The sequence below is a fragment of the Gavia stellata genome, chromosome 14, assembly GCF_030936135.1.
Source record: "Gavia stellata isolate bGavSte3 chromosome 14, bGavSte3.hap2, whole genome shotgun sequence".
NCBI lineage: Eukaryota > Metazoa > Chordata > Aves > Gaviiformes > Gaviidae > Gavia > Gavia stellata.
The window spans coordinates 7,512,628-7,530,655 of NC_082607.1; the positions used below are offsets into that span (position 1 = coordinate 7,512,628).

General features: G+C 56.5%; 1 protein-coding gene across 2 annotated transcripts in view; it reads right to left on the reverse strand.

Annotated features, from left to right (window-relative positions):
- The window catches only part of PCDH19 (protocadherin 19), a 55,719-nt gene extending 39,896 nt beyond the window's left edge, over positions 1-15,823 (reverse strand). For both annotated transcript variants that reach the window (XM_059824314.1, XM_059824313.1), the window contains exons 1-2: positions 13,683-15,823; positions 10,332-10,659 (exon numbers count right to left, since the gene is read on the reverse strand). In XM_059824314.1, the coding sequence (XP_059680297.1) occupies positions 10,332-10,659; positions 13,683-15,823 (2,469 nt within the window). The remainder of the gene's footprint in view (positions 1-10,331; positions 10,660-13,682) is intronic.
- Positions 15,824-18,028: the final 2,205 nt, after the last annotated feature.

The window sequence follows — 18,028 nt, forward strand, 5'->3', positions numbered from 1 at the left end:
TATGGCTTCAGACTGGAGGCAGCAAGGCCAGATGAACGCTTAAAACATCGTTACAGTGTGAAAAGCGAGGATGTAGAAATGACACCTCCTTTCTCAACAGATCTGTTCCCGGAGCATCTCCCAGCTCTGCAGAGATTTCATCTCGTTAAGCCTGAAGAGCCAATACAGCCCTTGGAGGGGGGACACAGGCTCACGTCCTCTTCACGTGCCAGAATAAGATGCGATGAGGATATGTCTTCACTCGGAGGGAAAATGGATTTGAGGTCCCGAGAAGGATTTCAGTGCTGAAGCCTGAGCCCAGGCTCGCCTGCGCATCACCCGCAGCCCTGGCCGAAAGCACGTGCTAGAAGACGAGGTGCTTTTATCAGACCAACGAGGAGAAATGAGGGAAACGTGATGCCGAGCAGAACCTTCCCCAGTTTTCCCAAGCGAAGGTTGCAGCTCAGTTCAATATGTTAGCGCCTAATGAAGGTTTCCCCCATATTCTGCAGGGTATAATCATTCTCCTCCTAATGAGCATGTGTTAATGGCATATTAATGCTGACAACAACAAAGTGTGGAGAACAAGAGATGAACATATTCCAAAATTTGCCCGGTTTTTTCCAAACAAAGGAACCCATCACACGGCTGAGCGAGCCCCCGCCCGGCGGGAGCCCGTGGCTCCTACAGCGATGCTGCTGGCTCTGGTCCATGGGCTCACCACGGGATGCAGCACCCGTACGGGACCATGGCTTTGGTCTCGCACTAACCCAGCCCCTGCAACAAACTCAGGTACGGGGAAGGATCTCAGCCCAAGCGCAGTATTTTCCCCCAGACAGGGAAACAGCCGCGGTGGGGGGCTGAACAAGAAAGCAGAGGAACCGCTCGCAAACGTCTGGAAAAGCGTTTCACCGGGCAGACAGGTTTGGATGCTGTTTCTAAGCCAGCAGCCGTGTGGATTTGATTACTAAATGTCACTGAAGCTGGGTCCCTGCCAGAGCATCCAGATGTGAATCTGAATATGAAAAGTCCAGGAGGGAGCAGGTGACGGAGTCGCAGGCGCGGGCACCGAGCCCCCATCCTGGTGCCGCCGTCCCAGCCCATCTGGGATGGCGTGACCAAGTTTACATAAGCTCGCAGGCATGGAAAAGAACACACATAAAACGGGTGTTTTCCTGTTTTTTCATCAGCTCCCCAAACCCTGACAGCTCCCCAAAAGTAGCATCAATCTGTCCCGCGGGTGTGCTGCCCGCTGCCAGGCGCTGCAGGGAGGTGCGGAAGCCTAATTCCCTAATCGTCCGACTCCCGTGTGCTCCCACCAGCACATACATTTAGATTTCCAGATCGATAATCGATGCTGGAATCAATAACAGGGAATTTAGCTACGTTATAAAAACAGTAAAATCAGCCAATACTGAGAAATGACTATTGAGTCCTGTGTTTTCTGTGCTCACTTAGTCTAATAATGGTGAATGATATTTTCCAAGTACATTATTCAGCAATAAAACCGCCGAATTATTTGATCTCTTTCTAACCTTTACGATTCTAAGCACTCTTTTTGACCCAGATTGAATGAGGCAACATCTGCAGAGCCTTTCACAAAATTGTACTCGGCGTGCACTATTGTAGGTCCGCTGCCAAAGATAAATGTTATTATTTTAAAGCCATCATCCTCCTAATAGATGAGCAAACGCGCTGCATTAGCATAGCCTGCAGAGCTCGAGCACGGTGAGAAAATGCCAGAGGGTTTTCGCTTAATGGAATTTTACATACCTGACTTAGGATGGGTTAATGCAATCCACCAACACGGGAATTTTAAAACCTGCCCTGTGGCATACACCTGCCATTACAAAAGATGGTATAATCCAACAAGCTCCAGATCCCCGTGAGAACCATGAAGGATTCACGTCCAGATCTCCGGTGGCCAACAGGGCGTCGAGACGAGGACCTCATCTACACAGCTCCGACGCACACAGACCTACGCTATATATCACAGCCCGACACGACGTCTTGGGTGTAAGGGGAAGGAGCGGGGTTACCGGCAGTGCGCTGAGGGTTTCCATCGGAGGGTACATGCAGCGCAATACCTGCAGTGCACATCTGCCCGCTGCAGCATTAGCAGTCGCCGCACTCAAGCCTTCTCTCATTAGAGAACTCACCGTAACTCCGTGTTAAACAGGGATTCATTCGAGGCTAAGTACTAATCACTTGTCCGCTGAAATAAGCCATTACTTCACTCCAAATTTAGACTAGAAACTAGAGGGAGACACTGAAGCAACGATGCTGCGGTCTCTCCTCTGGCAAACCCTCCAGCGGGTGCCACGGGCCAGCTCCGTCCCAACAGGAACAGTGAAATTGGGAGCCTCAGTGTCCCTTTGCTGAGCCCTGGGTGATGCTCTCCTGGGGACGGGGACCACGGAGGACCCCAGGAGACAACCCACACCGCAGCCCTGTGAGGGTAGCGCTGCCTGCAGAGCACCCCATCCATCACCAATTCAGAGCACGCTCTAATTTAAATTATAATTACACTTATAAGTACACAGATTACAACTATTTATGCTACAAATAAGACCATCCTGTATTTTAATTAACAGAAAACGATTGGAACTCAACTATAGCCTCTACTGGGAACAATATCTAATAATTTATTGAAGCGAGGCTGTGCCCAGCCCGGTAGGCAGCCTGGCAGGGAAGGGGGAGCGGGCAGGGCTGGGGGTCCCCCCATCCGAGCCCCGGCGCGAGAGTGGGAGCCGCCGTCAGAGGGGCGAGAGGAGAGGTCTCCCAGGAGAGGCGGAGGGCTCATCCCTGGAGAGCCTGAAACCTGTGCTGGGGAGAAGCCCCGCAGGCAGAGCCCGCCGACGGAGGCGGGCAGGGGACGAAGGGCAGGCAGGGCTCTGCCCTTGCCAGCTGATGGGAATTTAGGAAAGACCCAAGCAGGGCACCCTCGGCAAGGGCAGGAGCCCGGGGACCTCGGAGGGCACCTGGCTGAGGAGCTTCTCTGGCTCAAAGCCCTCAGGAGGGACTTCAGGAGACGGCAGCTGGAAAATACGGCTCTTCCACGGAGCCGAGCAGATGCACGTAAGGTTATTGAAAGGCGACGTGCGCTTGGCCTTACCGATGCCTTCGCACGCAGCGTGTGCTTGACGCAAAGTAAACGCCAGGGAGAAACCACAGAGTTCAAATCGCTCAATACAAGAGGAGCTAATTTGGAAACTACTGTAAGAAAGGCTGTAAGTAGCGTGCAAGACTACCCTTTTGATGTAATTTAAAAAAAAATTGCTATAAATCTCTCCTAATTTAAGGGAAAATTCTTATCTGCCATGTAAATATAGTTGCAGGAGCTTTTTTTATAGACTTGACAAGTTAGAGATGCATCAGAAATATGCATCAGAAATTCAAATTTACTAAAAGGAAAACAAGACAAGACTCTACTTCCAGTAAAAGCAAACCACAAACCCCGAACCAGTAGCATAAAAACAAATGAGATATATATATGGTTATATGACATATTATATACTTATTTACATAATTAGGTAAAATGTATAATAATTCTATACACACTTTCTATATCCTTATATATTGTGTATATCATATAGCATATAGTATATATTAGATAGTAAATAATATGTAATATACAGTATGTAAAATATGACAGTATAATCATTATATCATTATTTATAGGTCTTGCCATCAGAGGAGAGGGGTGTAACTGATAAACACAGCTTGGCTACTGCCACCACATCCCACGCCGGCCCTAATTCCAGTGGCGAGGCACTGGAAGAGGTTGCCCAGAGAAGTTGTGGATGCCCCAACCCTGGAAGTGTTCGAGGCCAGGCTGGACGGGCCTTTGAGCAACCTGGTCTAGTGGAAGGTGACCCTGCCCATGGCAGGAGGTTTGGAACTAGATGATCCTTCCAGATGGTCCCTTCCAACCCAAACCATTCTATGATTCTATAATTCCTCCACGGACCCTTGCAGCAAAACCCCCTTGGTCCCACCCAGCCGGGACCCCACCACGGGCTGGAAAACCCTTGGAAAACCCAAAGAAGTGCCGTGATGGAGTCGCAGCCTCATATCACAGATACAAAAGCCAAAGCGTGTTGAACCACGGGCTCGCCTAAGACACAGAGCAGCGAGCGTGGCCATCGGTGAGGGATGTGGTTAAACATGAATGGGAGCTGGCGTATTTATCTCTGTTGCAAGGTGTTCAAATGAATTTTTCCAAACAGAGAGCTTGGAGCGATTACATTAGGAGATGCATAATTTGGTTAGGCTGACCTCGGAATGGAATAAAAAGCTGCTGATTTCCATAATGACGGCCTCTGATGCTCAGAGAGGTCAGGGAACGTGCAGCGATACACAAAACACTTTGGGAGTAGTTAAGCCGAGGGATTTGCTGGGACTTGCGATTTCGGGGCACATTTGGAGTGAGTAGGGAGAGCATCCAGGGAGGTTTGGGGTTCCCAGCCCGCAGGCTCTGCTCCCCGGGGAGGTGCAGCGTGCCCGCAGGGTGCCTGGCAGGGAGCGGCGAGCTTTCCCCGGGGAGGGGATAACCACTTGTTATGGAAAGCTGAAAGCATCCCTCCTCTTCGGCGGGCCCTCGGAGAAGAACGGCTGCCGTTAGCTCCCAGACAGGGATGCACAGGCACAGAAACGCAGAGGCACTAATGAGAGCCGTGACCTGCGCTTACCCATCGCGGTGCGCATCGCAGGCACGAAAAAAGTGCTGAGTTACAGTGACCTCCCAAGGAGAAAACAAGACTGGCAACACTCGCTGCGAAATCAGCCTTCCGACGAGTCGAACGTCATCACTGATAATGCTTTAATTATTAGCTCTGCTGAAAATAAGCCTTATTTCAACAGCCTGGCGTGTCTCAGCCCTGCAAACTTTCTCCAGGTTGGAAATTATGTCCTTTTTTTTTTCCCCTGCTCTATACACAGTATTACTCAGAAGCAAGCCAAATCCCTCCCAATTATGTATCATGACGTTTCCCCAGCGTTACACTGAAGCAAGGCCCTCCGCTTATAAATGGCATGGTTTATAACAAATTGTCTGTTATACCAGGCAGAAACTGATTTCCTCAAACCCAGCATATTAAAGTGAGTACATTCATTCTGGTTGTAACACACAAAATGTGATTATAACAGACACTTTGGGGGCTTTTTAAGGCTAGCGGAGAAGAGGAGGATAAGCTGGAGGGGAAGAAAGAATTGACAAGTAGAGAAATGACAGAGAAAGAGGAACAGCCACGCTGATTTCATTTCTTACAAAACAAAAAATCTTTGTGTGTTGCAGAAACGTGCTTTAGTTAACACCGCCAGATAGCCAGAGCAAAAACTGCCGGTGCTGCCTGAAACGAAAATTGCTCTATTGTGCTTAGAAAACCATTTCCTACAGCGAGGAGAACGCTTTCCAGGTAGTAAAAAGCATCTCTGAAACCAACAGGGCCTTATCCTGCAACTGTTGCTCGCTCAAATAATCCCCGCTGCCACGAGGAGCCCAAACGAAATCAGTGTGAGTGAGGATTACGCCGGAGTGTATCAAGGTTGGGGGATTAGACCAGGATTATCACTAAAACCAGTAATTCCCCATCTTACTGATGGCGGCCACCAGCTCAGGAGGCGGCGGATCGCCACGGCCACGACCCCCCCGGCGCCGGGGCCGGACCCGGGGCTGGGAGCTGTCGGGCGTGGGGGTCCCCGGAGGACTTGAGTCCTGCTGGATCCGTGGCTGCTCCACCTTGACCTTCTCCATCGGGACCTGCCAAAGCAGCACCGGAGCAAGGCCGTGCCCGATCCACACCCCGCTTACGGTGTAACGGCAGCGCTGCCGCTTCGCTTCCCTGCCGTCGCCGCGACGGGGCCATCCCGGACCCCCGCAGAGAGCCAGTCCTGAACCTCCATGCTAATTCCACCTTTGGATGTCCAACCTCTCAAACAAGGCTTGCCCGCTCCCATTTCACACCTCCTCGCCTCTCCCGCCCGGGGTCCTGCCGGGGACCGGCACCACTGCAGCCCTGGATGAGACCCAGGGGCAGAGCAAACCCACCGTGCCCCGGGGGATGCTTCCCATCCCGGGGCAGCACACAATGCTTCGGCACCATTTCCCAAAGCGGCGCAGATTTTGGCTGTAAAACTGCCTCTGAAACACAGATGCAGCCATTACACACACGTTGTTTTCTTTTAAAACCATGAAGTCAAAATCCAGGCATGTAAGTGTTACCCAAGGGTGGCTGCTCTACATGCAAGTCGTGTCCTGGGGATCCTAAAAGGCTCGGCATTCAGACCGGCTTCCACACCATCCCAATGCAACATGCATTTTTATCAAGGAAGCTGCCTAATGGCTACTATTAATTTTGATTTTTAATCTCCTGGTAAAACTTCCAGTAATACACATGCAAAAACTGACAACCAGCCCTTTTGGTTTCAAAGCTGACTTCTCCTCCAGCTCAGCAGGAAGAAAAAAAAAGCCCTCGGCAGCAGCAAAGCCTCTGACCGGCAATGCCCTTGCAGCTCCAACATGTCCCACTCTCCCTCCTGTAAAACAAGTCGAAATACTAACGGGGGCCAAGCCTCCTGCTGTCAGCCACGATCACCAGAGCGGCTCGCAAACGCTTTTTGCCGTCGCTGCCTACAGCTATAAGGATGCTAAAAGGCTGCGGGCAGGGGTCTCCGAGTGGTACCCCAGCACCCAAGGGACCACCGAACCCCACCGCCTCCCAACACTCTCTTGGCAGCCGTGCCCTGGCGTAAGCAGAGCCGTCAGCCGAGCCTGGCCCCCACCCAAAGGGAAAAGCTTTTCAAGGGTCGTCTCAAATTTTTTTTGCATCCTCAGAGCAGGCTTGCAGCCCCCATAGACGCCACTGTTTCATCCTTTCTGGATCAGCGGGGAAAGATGGGGAGCACCAACGAACCCAATTACCGCCGGCACAGCACGGCACCGCCAGCCCCAAGACCTGCCACCGCACGTACCACTGCCGCGGCGCAGGAGGAAACATTTCCTGAAGCTCCACAAACAACCCATCCTTGGGGACTTTTATTTCAAGGTTCCTGACTGTTAAAGTAAATGAGCCTCACATTAAAGGCCAGCTACGTTGCAAACCCACCACTGCTAGGACAGCGCGTGTCTGCACAGGCAATCGCTTACTCCCAGCCACAACCATCATGTGCTAAGCGACACCGCCAGCGACACGTTTACCTCCGTATTTTATCTTTCATCAACCAATGCTTTGCCTTCCCATCAGGAAAAGTCACTCCTAGGTGGAGCAGCAGCGGTATCTCCCCGATGCTGACACCTCGTAAAGGCTCCCGGGGGAAACGCCGGCGGCCTCATCACTGAAGGCGATTCAAACCAGTCCAGACAAAGTCCCGTTGGATGCACTGCAGGGAACGGTTTGGCTCTGGAAGCTCTGGGCAGGAATTGCATTTATTAAATCATCATCACCTGGAGGTGTACCAATAGCACACTTCATACACAGCGTAACACCGGCTAAGGCAGCGACGCGCTATGGTGGGTACAAGGCTGCGATGCTCTTCCGTGGAAGCATCTTTTATGGAGTTTCCGTGCCACCCTGTGTGCCAAGACAGGCTGTCACTCTAGTCACCACTGACTCAGCGGTCAGCTGGATTTTTAAGAGCCAGCAGAACCCACACCGCCAGCAAGATAACGTCCCTTGCAACAGCTGGAAGCATAACGCTGGGACTCTCTGCCAAAAACCATAAAAGTTCCCACCCTAAACCAAACTTCCAAGCAGCTTCCAGTTGGGATTTCTCCTCCCCGTGCCCTGGCCCTGCCCTTTTGTCCAAAAGCATCCGCAGTGAGTGAGCAGATCCCCACCGGGACACGCTGCTCTCCCTGCGAGCACCCACCCGAGCGCTGCCGGTCGCTGAGCAGGACCGGAGAGCCGTCAGCCGCCCCCCTGCGCGCCCGCGGGGCTGCTGGAGGGCACGTTTTAAGCTGACACTCTGTGGCACTCGTTACAAGAGACAAATTTATATCTCCAGGCGAGGTACCAGCTCTTTGCAGTGCGTCCCACCTGCGCGAGGGATGGGGAATGGGGCAAGCTGGAGCCACAAGGAGAAGCAACAAGCGTCCTGGCTCCCTCACACGAGGGTGCTCAAGGCGGTGGGCATCTTTGGAGAGCACGTGCTGCCGGACCCCAGGCTAACCGCTGCGTCGAGGAGGAACATGAGCAGCGCTGCCTTCTGCCTGCAGCTGCCTGTTAACTTCATCAGCTCAGCTATGATGTTCCTGATGGTCCTTCCCTCCTCCCCAGCACCGCAGACCTCCCGCTGCCGGCGTGCGCTTCTGGCTAATGCCGACGTGTGATGGATTTTATGACTGAATTTTGTCTGTGGCAGTGAATCACAGGCTGGCAGGGTGCTCCACTGCTCGGTGCCTGTAGCAAGGCAGCAGCCAGAGATGTGCTCGAGACCCCTCTCCAAAGGACACCACTCCAGGAAGGCAGGAATTCCTCAAGGACTGCTGCCCTCAGCATCCCAACAGCAATGGTCACCCACAACCTCGGGATGTGTCCCCCAGGCAGCTGGGCACCCTGAGCCCCAGCTGGTGCTTAGCAAAGAGCACAGGCAAATCTGAGCATCGATGGGCATCCCCCAACACGTGATGGCTGGTGTTTCCCATCCCCGGCCTGCCCAGGCGCAGCACAGGGAGCAGGCGGCTTTGGTAGCAGCTCTTCTGCCTTATTTGAGCAGAGACAGGCTTATCCCAAACTGCTCCCATCCAGACTTGAATGCAAAGTCCCTGCCTCTCCCCATCGGGGCACTTGGGAGGAGCAGAGCTCAGCTCTATGGCTGGATACATGCAGGTGGGATATCTGAGTGCTTATATCCAGGTCATTCCCATTCAGTTATTGCTAAGAAACTTTATTACAGCTTTTAAACCGACACCAGAAGTTACATCGAGCTTTAATTCTCAGGACCAATGCTCAGTTGCCCCCGTCACACCCTCCCAAATGCAGGCGGGCTCCCGGCCCCACAGCCGCAGGCGGCTGCACTGGGCTGTGCTGGTGCCCCGTGCAGAGTTTGCCTCCTCGCAGCACCTCAGCGGGTAACCTTGAAAAGGCAATGCCGTACGGCGAGGAGCCTGCACGCACGAGGGCAGGAGAGGCTCGAAACACAGGCTGGGCAGAAGGCGGGTAAGTGCCCACGATCTGTCACGGAGACCCCGACAACCCCCTCCCGACTGTCCGGTCATGAAAAGCTGCGCCTCTGCTTTGAGCAACCGGCATTTGGGCTGGGAGCACCCCAAAACTGGACCGACACCGGTACGTGACCTCTCGGGAGCTGGCTCTGTAGCCTTAGCGGGGTTAAACACCAGGGTTCAAGGAGTGTTTTGCCAGTACAAACTCTGCAGGATCAGGCCCACCGGCACCAGCCTTCTCCAGCAGCCCTGCAGACTCTGGCAGAGGGCCGGGCTCTGCTCTCCATAGCGCAAGTATAAATCTGAAGCAGCTCCACTGTCTTCAGCAGCATCATTTTGCATTTACACCAGCACACTGAACGCAAAACAGAGCAAGCCATAAATATTTTAGCTGCTTTTTCAGCTTTGTTATTCTGTTCAAAGCAGGAAACATGACAAACCTTTGATTGTTTTGCTTAATACCAAACAATAATTCAAAGAGAGACAAACAAGCAACATTAAATGATGCCTGTGATGTACAGGAAAGCCGATGAATTAGAAGAACCTGATGAGGATGGCGTGGGTCGGAGCGGCCCCTTTCCCTGCCGTCGGCAGGTACCGCACGACCCACCCATGCCGGCCGGCACGTGCCCGCCCTGCGCGGCGAGGGGACAACACCGAGCCCGGCACGCAAGCGGTCACACCGGGGCATCCTGCGCCGATTGCATCCCCGGCAAAACCCGCTGCCTCCAGAGCAACAGCCACCAACACCACTTTCAACAACCTTTTAAAAAACTCCTGTGAAGGCAACGAGCGCCTCTTCCCTCGAGCACCACCACGCTCAAAATCCACTTGCAGAGCAGCCACCTCCAGCCTCCCGGCAGCGCGGAGACAGCCTGGCCCCACCGGCCACGCCGGCACCCCTGCCTGGGCACTTCTGGGGGTCTCTGCAGTGTCTGGGGGTGAAACATCCACCCCCGACCACGCGTCAGGGCTGCCCCAGAACCCACAAGGCGGGTGCCTGCCGCTCCCCCCTGCCCACCCTCCATCGCTCCCTCGCCCCGGGGTGTCCGATGCACGGAAACCACCACTGCCTGTTTGCTCGACGCTCGTTGCGGCAGCGCTTTACACCAACAGACCCGCACACCGCGGTCCACGCGCAAAGCCGTTACCGATGCCCCAGGGGCGCGGGCTGCCCGCCCGCACTCACCTCTGGCAGCGGCATCCCGTTGATGATGAGGTCGGGCTGCTGGGGGCTCTGCCCTGTGAAGGTGTGATGGTAAATGTGGTTGGAGCCGGCGTTCCTGTTGTTCTGGCTCTCCACGTTGAGGAAGGTGCTTTCGGAGCGGCGGCAGCCCAGCGGCAGGGTCTGCTGGTGGTAGTCGAAGTAGTTGAGGGATGAAGTGAGAGAGGAGCAGCTCACAACATTCATTTTATCCGTCTCTTCCACGTCCCGCGGTACCAGGCGGATATCATTCTTGCTGATTTTCTTCTTCTTGCTTGATTTCTTTTGATGCCCGTAGGAGTATTCTGCGATTCTGGGGGACAGAGGGAAAATGAATAGCTGAGAGCATCCCGAACCCTGCCCCGCTAAATACACATGCAGAAACCCAGAGGGCTTGGCCCCCATCTCCGTGAGGCTTCTTAGTCATGCACATTACGTCATGTTTTGGGTCTGGTCTTTAGCTTATTTTCATATGTATAATGCTTTCAGGTCAAATATGAAAAATAATGGGAAGGGAGAATGCCTCTGTTTTTTTCTAGTGTTTATAATTGCTGATATTTAGTTAACTAGGAGTAAAGTCCAGCCTGCAGAAGGAAAAAATGGAGATGTTAAAATCCATGAACTGAAAAGGGTACCTGCATTCATTTCCATGCATAATAAGGATTTTGAAAGTGATTTAATTTGGTCCCCGTAATGAAAATTCAAAATGAATAGTGGATTTTTTTCCCAGCTCATTTTCCATAGCAGTAAATAAGGCAGACCCAGAAGCAGTCCTAGCTGGCAAGCTCGATTCTCTCACACTCCAAAGGCTGTTTGTTTATTAATGCTTTACCCAAATTGCTGGTGTTTCGACTGTCTCCTGATAACACCTGATAACTCGAAATCTTTTCTCCAACCGCATCCTATTCCTCCCTCGCCCCCCGACACGCACACCCCCTTCTGCTGGGAAATGCTTTCCTCTTCTAGAAATCGGAGAACAACTGTGTTTTGCAAAGAGAAATGATCCTTTCTGACCTTTTTTTTTTTTTTTTTTTTACTGCAAGCTTGTTTTTCTCTGCCTTTCTTTCCCTCTTTGCTTCCCACCCGCCAAAAGAATCAACTGACGAAGTGCCTTGAATGCCTTCTGCAAAACACCGGAGGAAAAAAGTTCTCGTAACACACCACCCGAGCAAATAATGACAAATATGACTGCACCTTGCATTATTAGCTGGGTATGCTCGGCTCAGAGTGACTGTGGCTCCTCTTTCCAAAGGGAGCCCCAGCCAATGCCCCACAGATGAATCTGTGCGTGCTCAGCGCTGGGCAGCTCGGTATTTCCCAGGGAAGCACATCAAATGCTACCCACAGTCAGAAATACACATTTGAAAGTCGGGACTTTGCTCCTCTTCTTGTTATGATAACAGCATTAAAAAAAAAAAAAAAAAAAAGAAGAAAAAAAAATCCAATAGCTACAACAGAAATAATGGGATGAATAAATAATACCGTTTATCTAGAAAGGCAAATATTGGACAAATATTCTTGTTCCAGAAAGCTAATCGCCGGAGCATGAAAATGCCACCAAGTCGAACAGCTCTCATATAACCTTATGTGCCCCATAAATTAACACATTTTACGAAGACTCTCCAGCAGCTGTTGTGAAGAACCTCTAAAATAAGGCACTGGCAAAGCCTAAAGGCACGGACCCAGCGTGGGGAGAGGGTGCCCCATGCTCACGGCCGCTGCTGAGCCTACCTGGTGCTCCTCCACCTCTGCAGCTGACTTCTCCTGCTCAGCTGCACACTGATCCCGTGCATCTCCCCGAGCGTGCAAATAAATCAGGGGAAGGCAGGGATTTCTGTTGTGCCAACAACCTATATGCTGCTGACTCGTCCAACGATGCTTGATGAAGCTTTAATTGTTTTGTTTACCTAAATGTTTAAGTTTGGCAATGCGAGAGCCCAATTATTTCCTGCAGGCATTCATTTTGCTGTCCTTTCTCTATTGACCAATTATTTAATTAAACTGCACTTCATTAATCCCTAAGCCGTCACAGTAAACCCAGGGCTTATACATATGTGTGAAGCTGTTAGGGGCACCACCACGACGTGATTTTTATCCTTTCAGGCCCTATTCTCATTTAATGGGCCGAGCTGGCAAGAAATCTGGTACATGAGCTTTCACTTGAAGCTAGACATCCCATAATACAGCACAGACCGACCTTTATTTGCAGATGATTTTTCCCCCATGGAGCAAAAAGGCTTATAAGCGCACTTTACGCTGTCAAAACGGGGTGTAAAACCCGAACTCTCCGGCATTATTTCTGCGTAAATAAAAGTTTAAAGACCGCACATCCCCCTGCGCCGCAGAATTGCCGGGGGCCAGCGTGCGTTTCCAAGGTAGAGCAAAATTAATTTCCATCCCTCCCCTCTGAAACGACTCGGTGGCGAAGGAATGGAGAAGTCATGGCTATTTCACTAGTAACAGGATTAAACCATTTATGAGGCATTGCAGCTGCTCTTTTATGGCATCTGATTGATATTCATGTGTGGTTAGCATTTGTCTCCTAACTTGTGTAACACAGAGAATAGTAAAAGAGAGACAATAATCGCCGGGCTGTTACATATTCAGGGGACTGGATTTCCCCTATCAGCCTTTCAGCGGCTCCAAGCGTGGGGCTGACCTCCCCTCCGGCATCTCGGACCTGGGAGCACGCATCCAGCCAGGGCAAAATAACGCAGCGCTGCAAAAATCCCCCCTCACCCCATCGCTCCCAGCCCAACCGGCCGTGCCGGGCACCGGAGCGGCGCATCGAGGGGAACCGGCTGGTTTTCACCACTATTTTATCCGCTTGGCCCCACCGGCAGCCGTGGCGAGGAGCCGCATCGGGCGCACAATAGCTCTTTTGAACGGCGAGCGAGGGCTTACGTATGCCACCGTGGCCGCTCACCCCGTCTGCTGCGGGGATGCTGCGGTGGGCTGGGGGGCTTCCCCGGCTCGCAAACCCGGGGAGCTGCGCTGGGGACGGGGGGCTGCCCACGGGAACCAGCCATGCCGCTATAAAACTGTTCTCCCCGCTTCCTGCGACGGCGCGCATAAAATCAGGGATGCTGCAACAGATTGTCAAGCCGCACAATTAAGTCAATTCGTTACTCGGCACAGACTTCTGCTCTCCTCCCAGAGAACAGTTTTTTAAAGCTCCGCAGGAAATTTCCTTAGAGGGACGCGAACCTCACTTTTGTTCCTAAAGCAAAATTTAACACCACCCCCCCCAAGTATACAGCAGCAAATGGAAAAGTAACAGTGATGGCAAAAATCAAAGCAGACCCGGCAGGTGCACAGAAACAAAGATGTCTTTACCTGCAGTTATAGGTCCTGATTTCCTTGTTATCCCTTTTGCACTTGACTGCCACAAAGATCATGGTGACAAAAAGAATGGCTGCTATAGACCCCAGGGCAATAATGAAAATCAGGGAGAGGTTAACAGATCCTATGGACTCCTGGGCATCCAGGGCTGGAGACAGGTATATCAAAATCAAGGCAGAAGCCGAGAGAGATGTTTTTCCATGGTCATGAGCCACCACGATCAGCTCGTAGGCTGTCTTTGCGTTCTCCCCAAAGGCTCTGGTGGTCCTTATCTCTCCATTGACCTGGTCTATCTCAAAAAACCCTCTGTCTCCTTCTACCATTTCGTAGGAAAGTCTGCCATTTTCACCCTCGTCATAGTCGTCCGCCTTGACCACCGTCACCAAGTAGCCGACCCCCGCGTTCCTGGGGATGTACACCTCCGCGGTCCCATTGACCAGTGGCGGGGCCGTGATCACGGGGGTGTTGTCATTGACGTCCAGGATGATCACCCTGACGGTGGCATTGCTCTGCAGGGAGGGATTACCCCCGTCTTTTGCCAAGACCTTGAACTCAAAGGCCTTCGTCTGTTCATGATTGAAGGACCTCAAAGCATAGATATCTCCAGAGTTGGGGTTGATGGAGACGTAGGTGAAGACAGGCATGTCCCTGACTTGGGAGGGCACGATCTGGTAGGAGACACTGCCATTGAGGCCCAGGTCAGGGTCCCTGGCCGACACTGAGAGGAGGTAGGCCCCCGGGGTGTTGTTCTCCTGCACGATGACCTGGTAGTAGGGCTTGGAGAAGTGGGGATGGTTGTCATTCTCATCGGTGATCTTGACGGTGAAGGACTTGGTGGCCTGCAGGGAGGGGACGCCATTGTCCTTGGCCTGGATGGTGAGGTTGTACTGGTCCCTCTGCTCCCGGTCCAGCCGCCCGTCCACCAGGATGGTGGAGAAGCTCTCGTACTCCTGGAGCCGAAAAGGCACGTTGCCCAGGAGCTTGCACTGCACCCGCCCGTTGGCCCCGGAGTCGCGGTCCGAGACCCGCACCAGGGCAATGACGTACCCCGGCGGGGCATTCTCGCTCACCTCCACCAGCTCGCTGTTGACGGAGAGCAGGTTGATGAGGGGCGGGTTGTCGTTGGCATCCTGGACGCTGATGGTCACTTTGCAATGGGCAGGGATGGAATTAGGCCCCAAGTCCTTGGCCTGCACATCCAGCTCATAGACGTGACCCTCCTCGTAGTCGATGGCACCGCTCACTGTGATGAGGCCACTCTGGGGGTCGATTTGGAAGAGCTCCCGGGCCCGCTCGGAGACGTAGCTGTGGAAAGAGTAGAGAACCTGGCCATTGGTGCCCTCGTCCGGGTCGGATGCGTTGAGGCGGATGACGGGCGTACCTGGCGGGGCGTTTTCAGGCACACTGACAGTGTAGGCCGGCTCCTCAAAGAGCGGGTTGTTGTCATTGGAGTCAATGACGCGGATGCTGAGCTCCACCGTGCCGAAGTTGGGCGGGTCACCACCGTCCAGCGCCGTGATCACGTAGCTGTAGTGGGACTGGGTCTCACGGTCCAGGCTCTTCTCCACCACCAGCTCGGCAAAGCGGGACCCATCGCCCCGCGTCTTGGTCTCCAGCCCGAAGAGGTCGTTGGGGGTGATCTCATAGCTCTGCACACCAAAGCTGCCCGAGTCCGGGTCGTAGGCACTCTCCAGCGGCACGCGGGTGCCGGGGCTGGCTGTCTCCGAGATTTCCAGCTCGATCTGGTCGGTGGGGAAGCTGGGCGCATTGTCATTGAGGTCCTTGATCTCCAGCTTGATCACGCAGATCTCCATGGAGCTGGACATCACCTCCAGCGAGATGACGCACTTGGGGCTCTGCCGGCACAGCAGGTCCCGGTCGATCTTCTGCTTGGTCACCAGCAGCCCCGACCCGGGGCTGATGTCCACCAGGTGGGGGGCCGAGTTGGAGACCACCCGGAAGGCGGCGGGCTGCCGGGGGTCCAGCACGAAGCCGGCGTCCCGGGCGTCCTTGGCGACGTTGGCGATTACCGTGCCGGCCCGCTGCTCCTCCTCCACCGAGTACTTGAGGTTGACGAGGGCCCCGGCGCCGGCCCACAGCAAGGCGGCCCCCAGCAGCGCCGGGAGAGCCCCCATCGCCGCCACCGCCCCCGACGGCCGCCGCGCCGCGCCCCGACGGCCGCTGGCCGCCCGCCTCAGGGGCCCGCCGCCCTCATGCGGGCAGCGCCCACCGGGCTGCCCCGGCGGCGGCGGCGGGCGGGCGGCTGCGGGCACCGGAGCCGCGGTCCCCCGCGCCCACGCCAACGCCTCCCGCTCAGGCGCTCCGAGCCGGCGGCGCCGCGGATGGGCCGGGCATGGCGTGCGGGAGCGGGAGCCGGAGCGGCGTGCCGAGCCGAGCGGTGCCGAGCCGCGCCGCGCCGCGCCGAGCCGAGCCCGCTCCCGCCGGCGCTCGCTGCGGCGGCCGCACACCACTGCCCGCAGTCCGGAGCGCCGGCGGGCGGCGCGGGGGCGGGCGGCGCGGGGGCGGGCGGCGGTGAGCTGCGGCCAATGGGCGCGCGGGGGCGGAGCCGGCGCGCCGCGCCGCCGCCAATGGGGCCGCGCCGAGCCCTGCTGCCGGCCGGCGGGGCGGGGCCCGCGGAGCGGCGCGGCCGGGAGCGGGACCGGGGCGCGGGGCCGCGGGGAGGGGCGCGGGGGGGCCCGCACCCGGTGCCCGGGAGCTGCGGGCGCACCGGCGCTTTCGGGCGCCGCGGCAGCCGCTGCGTGGCCGCGGGCAGCGGCGGGTCCTCCTTCAGCGTCGCGGGCGCGCACAGGGCGGCGGCGGAGGCCCGCGGGCGCCGGGGTGGGCGCCGCCGGGGCCGGGCACGGGAGACCCCCGGGGCCGCGCTGAGCGTCCCCGGGCCCGTTCAGTCGCTTTCCCTCTGGGGCAGGAGTGAGCCCGCCCCGCGCCGGCTGCACCGCACCCCGCCCCGCCGGGCAGGGTCCCCCGGGAGCCGGCGTGGGACCCGGGACCGCCGGGCTGTGCCGGGCGGCTCCAGCCCCGGCAGCGCTCGCTGCTCACTGCGAATTACTGGGGAAAGCACCACGGAACCGTCTTCTCTTAACACTGAAATAAAACTTCCCTTGTCCGTGTGCCCGTGCCTTACCTCGGGTCTCCGCGCGAGCCACCCAAGCTCCGGGCTCTGAAGGGGGCACGGGGAAGGTGTCACCGTGCCTCGGGCACGGGGCCGGTGCTGCCCCCGGCGGGTTGCGGGCGCACTGCCGGCCGGTGCAGGCGGGGCGCCCCAGCGCTGGCGGCGCTCGGCTTGGAGCCTTTCAGCCGCGAACTTTCAGACGCGCCGTTCCCCCCTCCCCGCCCCGCCCCGAGGCCAAAAGAGGGGCCGGGTGCCGGCGCGTCCCTGCGGCAAACCGCCCCGGGAGCCCGCCGGTCGATAGCGGCGAGCCGGCGCCGCGGCGGGGAAGGCAGCGGGGCGGGGTGCCCGGCCTGGGCTGCCGCGGCACAGGCCCCGACGGAGCGGTGGGCAGCGGGAGCCGCCGCCTCGCCGGTGCAGCCGCCCCGCGGGCACAGCCCGGGCACCCCCCCCGGCTCCGGGCCCCCGCCCCGCCCCGCCCCGCCCCGCCCGGCCCCGGCCGCGCCGTCGGGCCCCGCCGCGCCTTCCCAGGCACAAGGGCGCCATCTAGCGGCCGCCGCTGGCGGCGCGGGGAGGCGGAGCGGCGGGGACCGGCCCGGACGGCGCACGGCGGAGCCGGGAACCCGCCCCGCCGTGGGAGAGCCCCCACGGTGCAGTGTCTCGGCGGCTCCGGGGCGGCGTGGCACGGCCGCGGGCCGCCACCCGGCTGGACGGGCCCGCGGAGGGTGGCCGGGACACCACCCCCTCCAGGGACACCATCCCCCGGGACAGCATCCATCCACGGACACCATCCCCCGGGACACCACCCGTCCAGAGACACTGTTCCCCGTGACACCATCCCCCCGACAACATCCGCCCAGGGACAGCACCCCCTCCAGGGACACCACGCCCCGGGACACCCGAGGGGATCCCCCCTGCTCCCCGGCGGAGACGGGAGGGACGCAGGGTCCCTCTGCTCCCGGCTGCCGCGTCCCGGAGGAGTGGGAGCACAAAGCCAGCGGAGAGAAGAGCCTTTGCCAGGTGTTTCGTCCCCTCTCCGGGAAGCAGCAGCGTGGGTCACCGTGACCCGCGGGGGGGGGACGCGGGGAGGCGGCAGGTGGGGACGGTGCGAACGGGCAAACCCTCCGCTCCGGCATCCGCGAAGCCTTCCTTGGAAAAATTAATTCTGATGACTTGAACTGTGCCATGCGGATTGAAAACCTGGCTGAAGGAT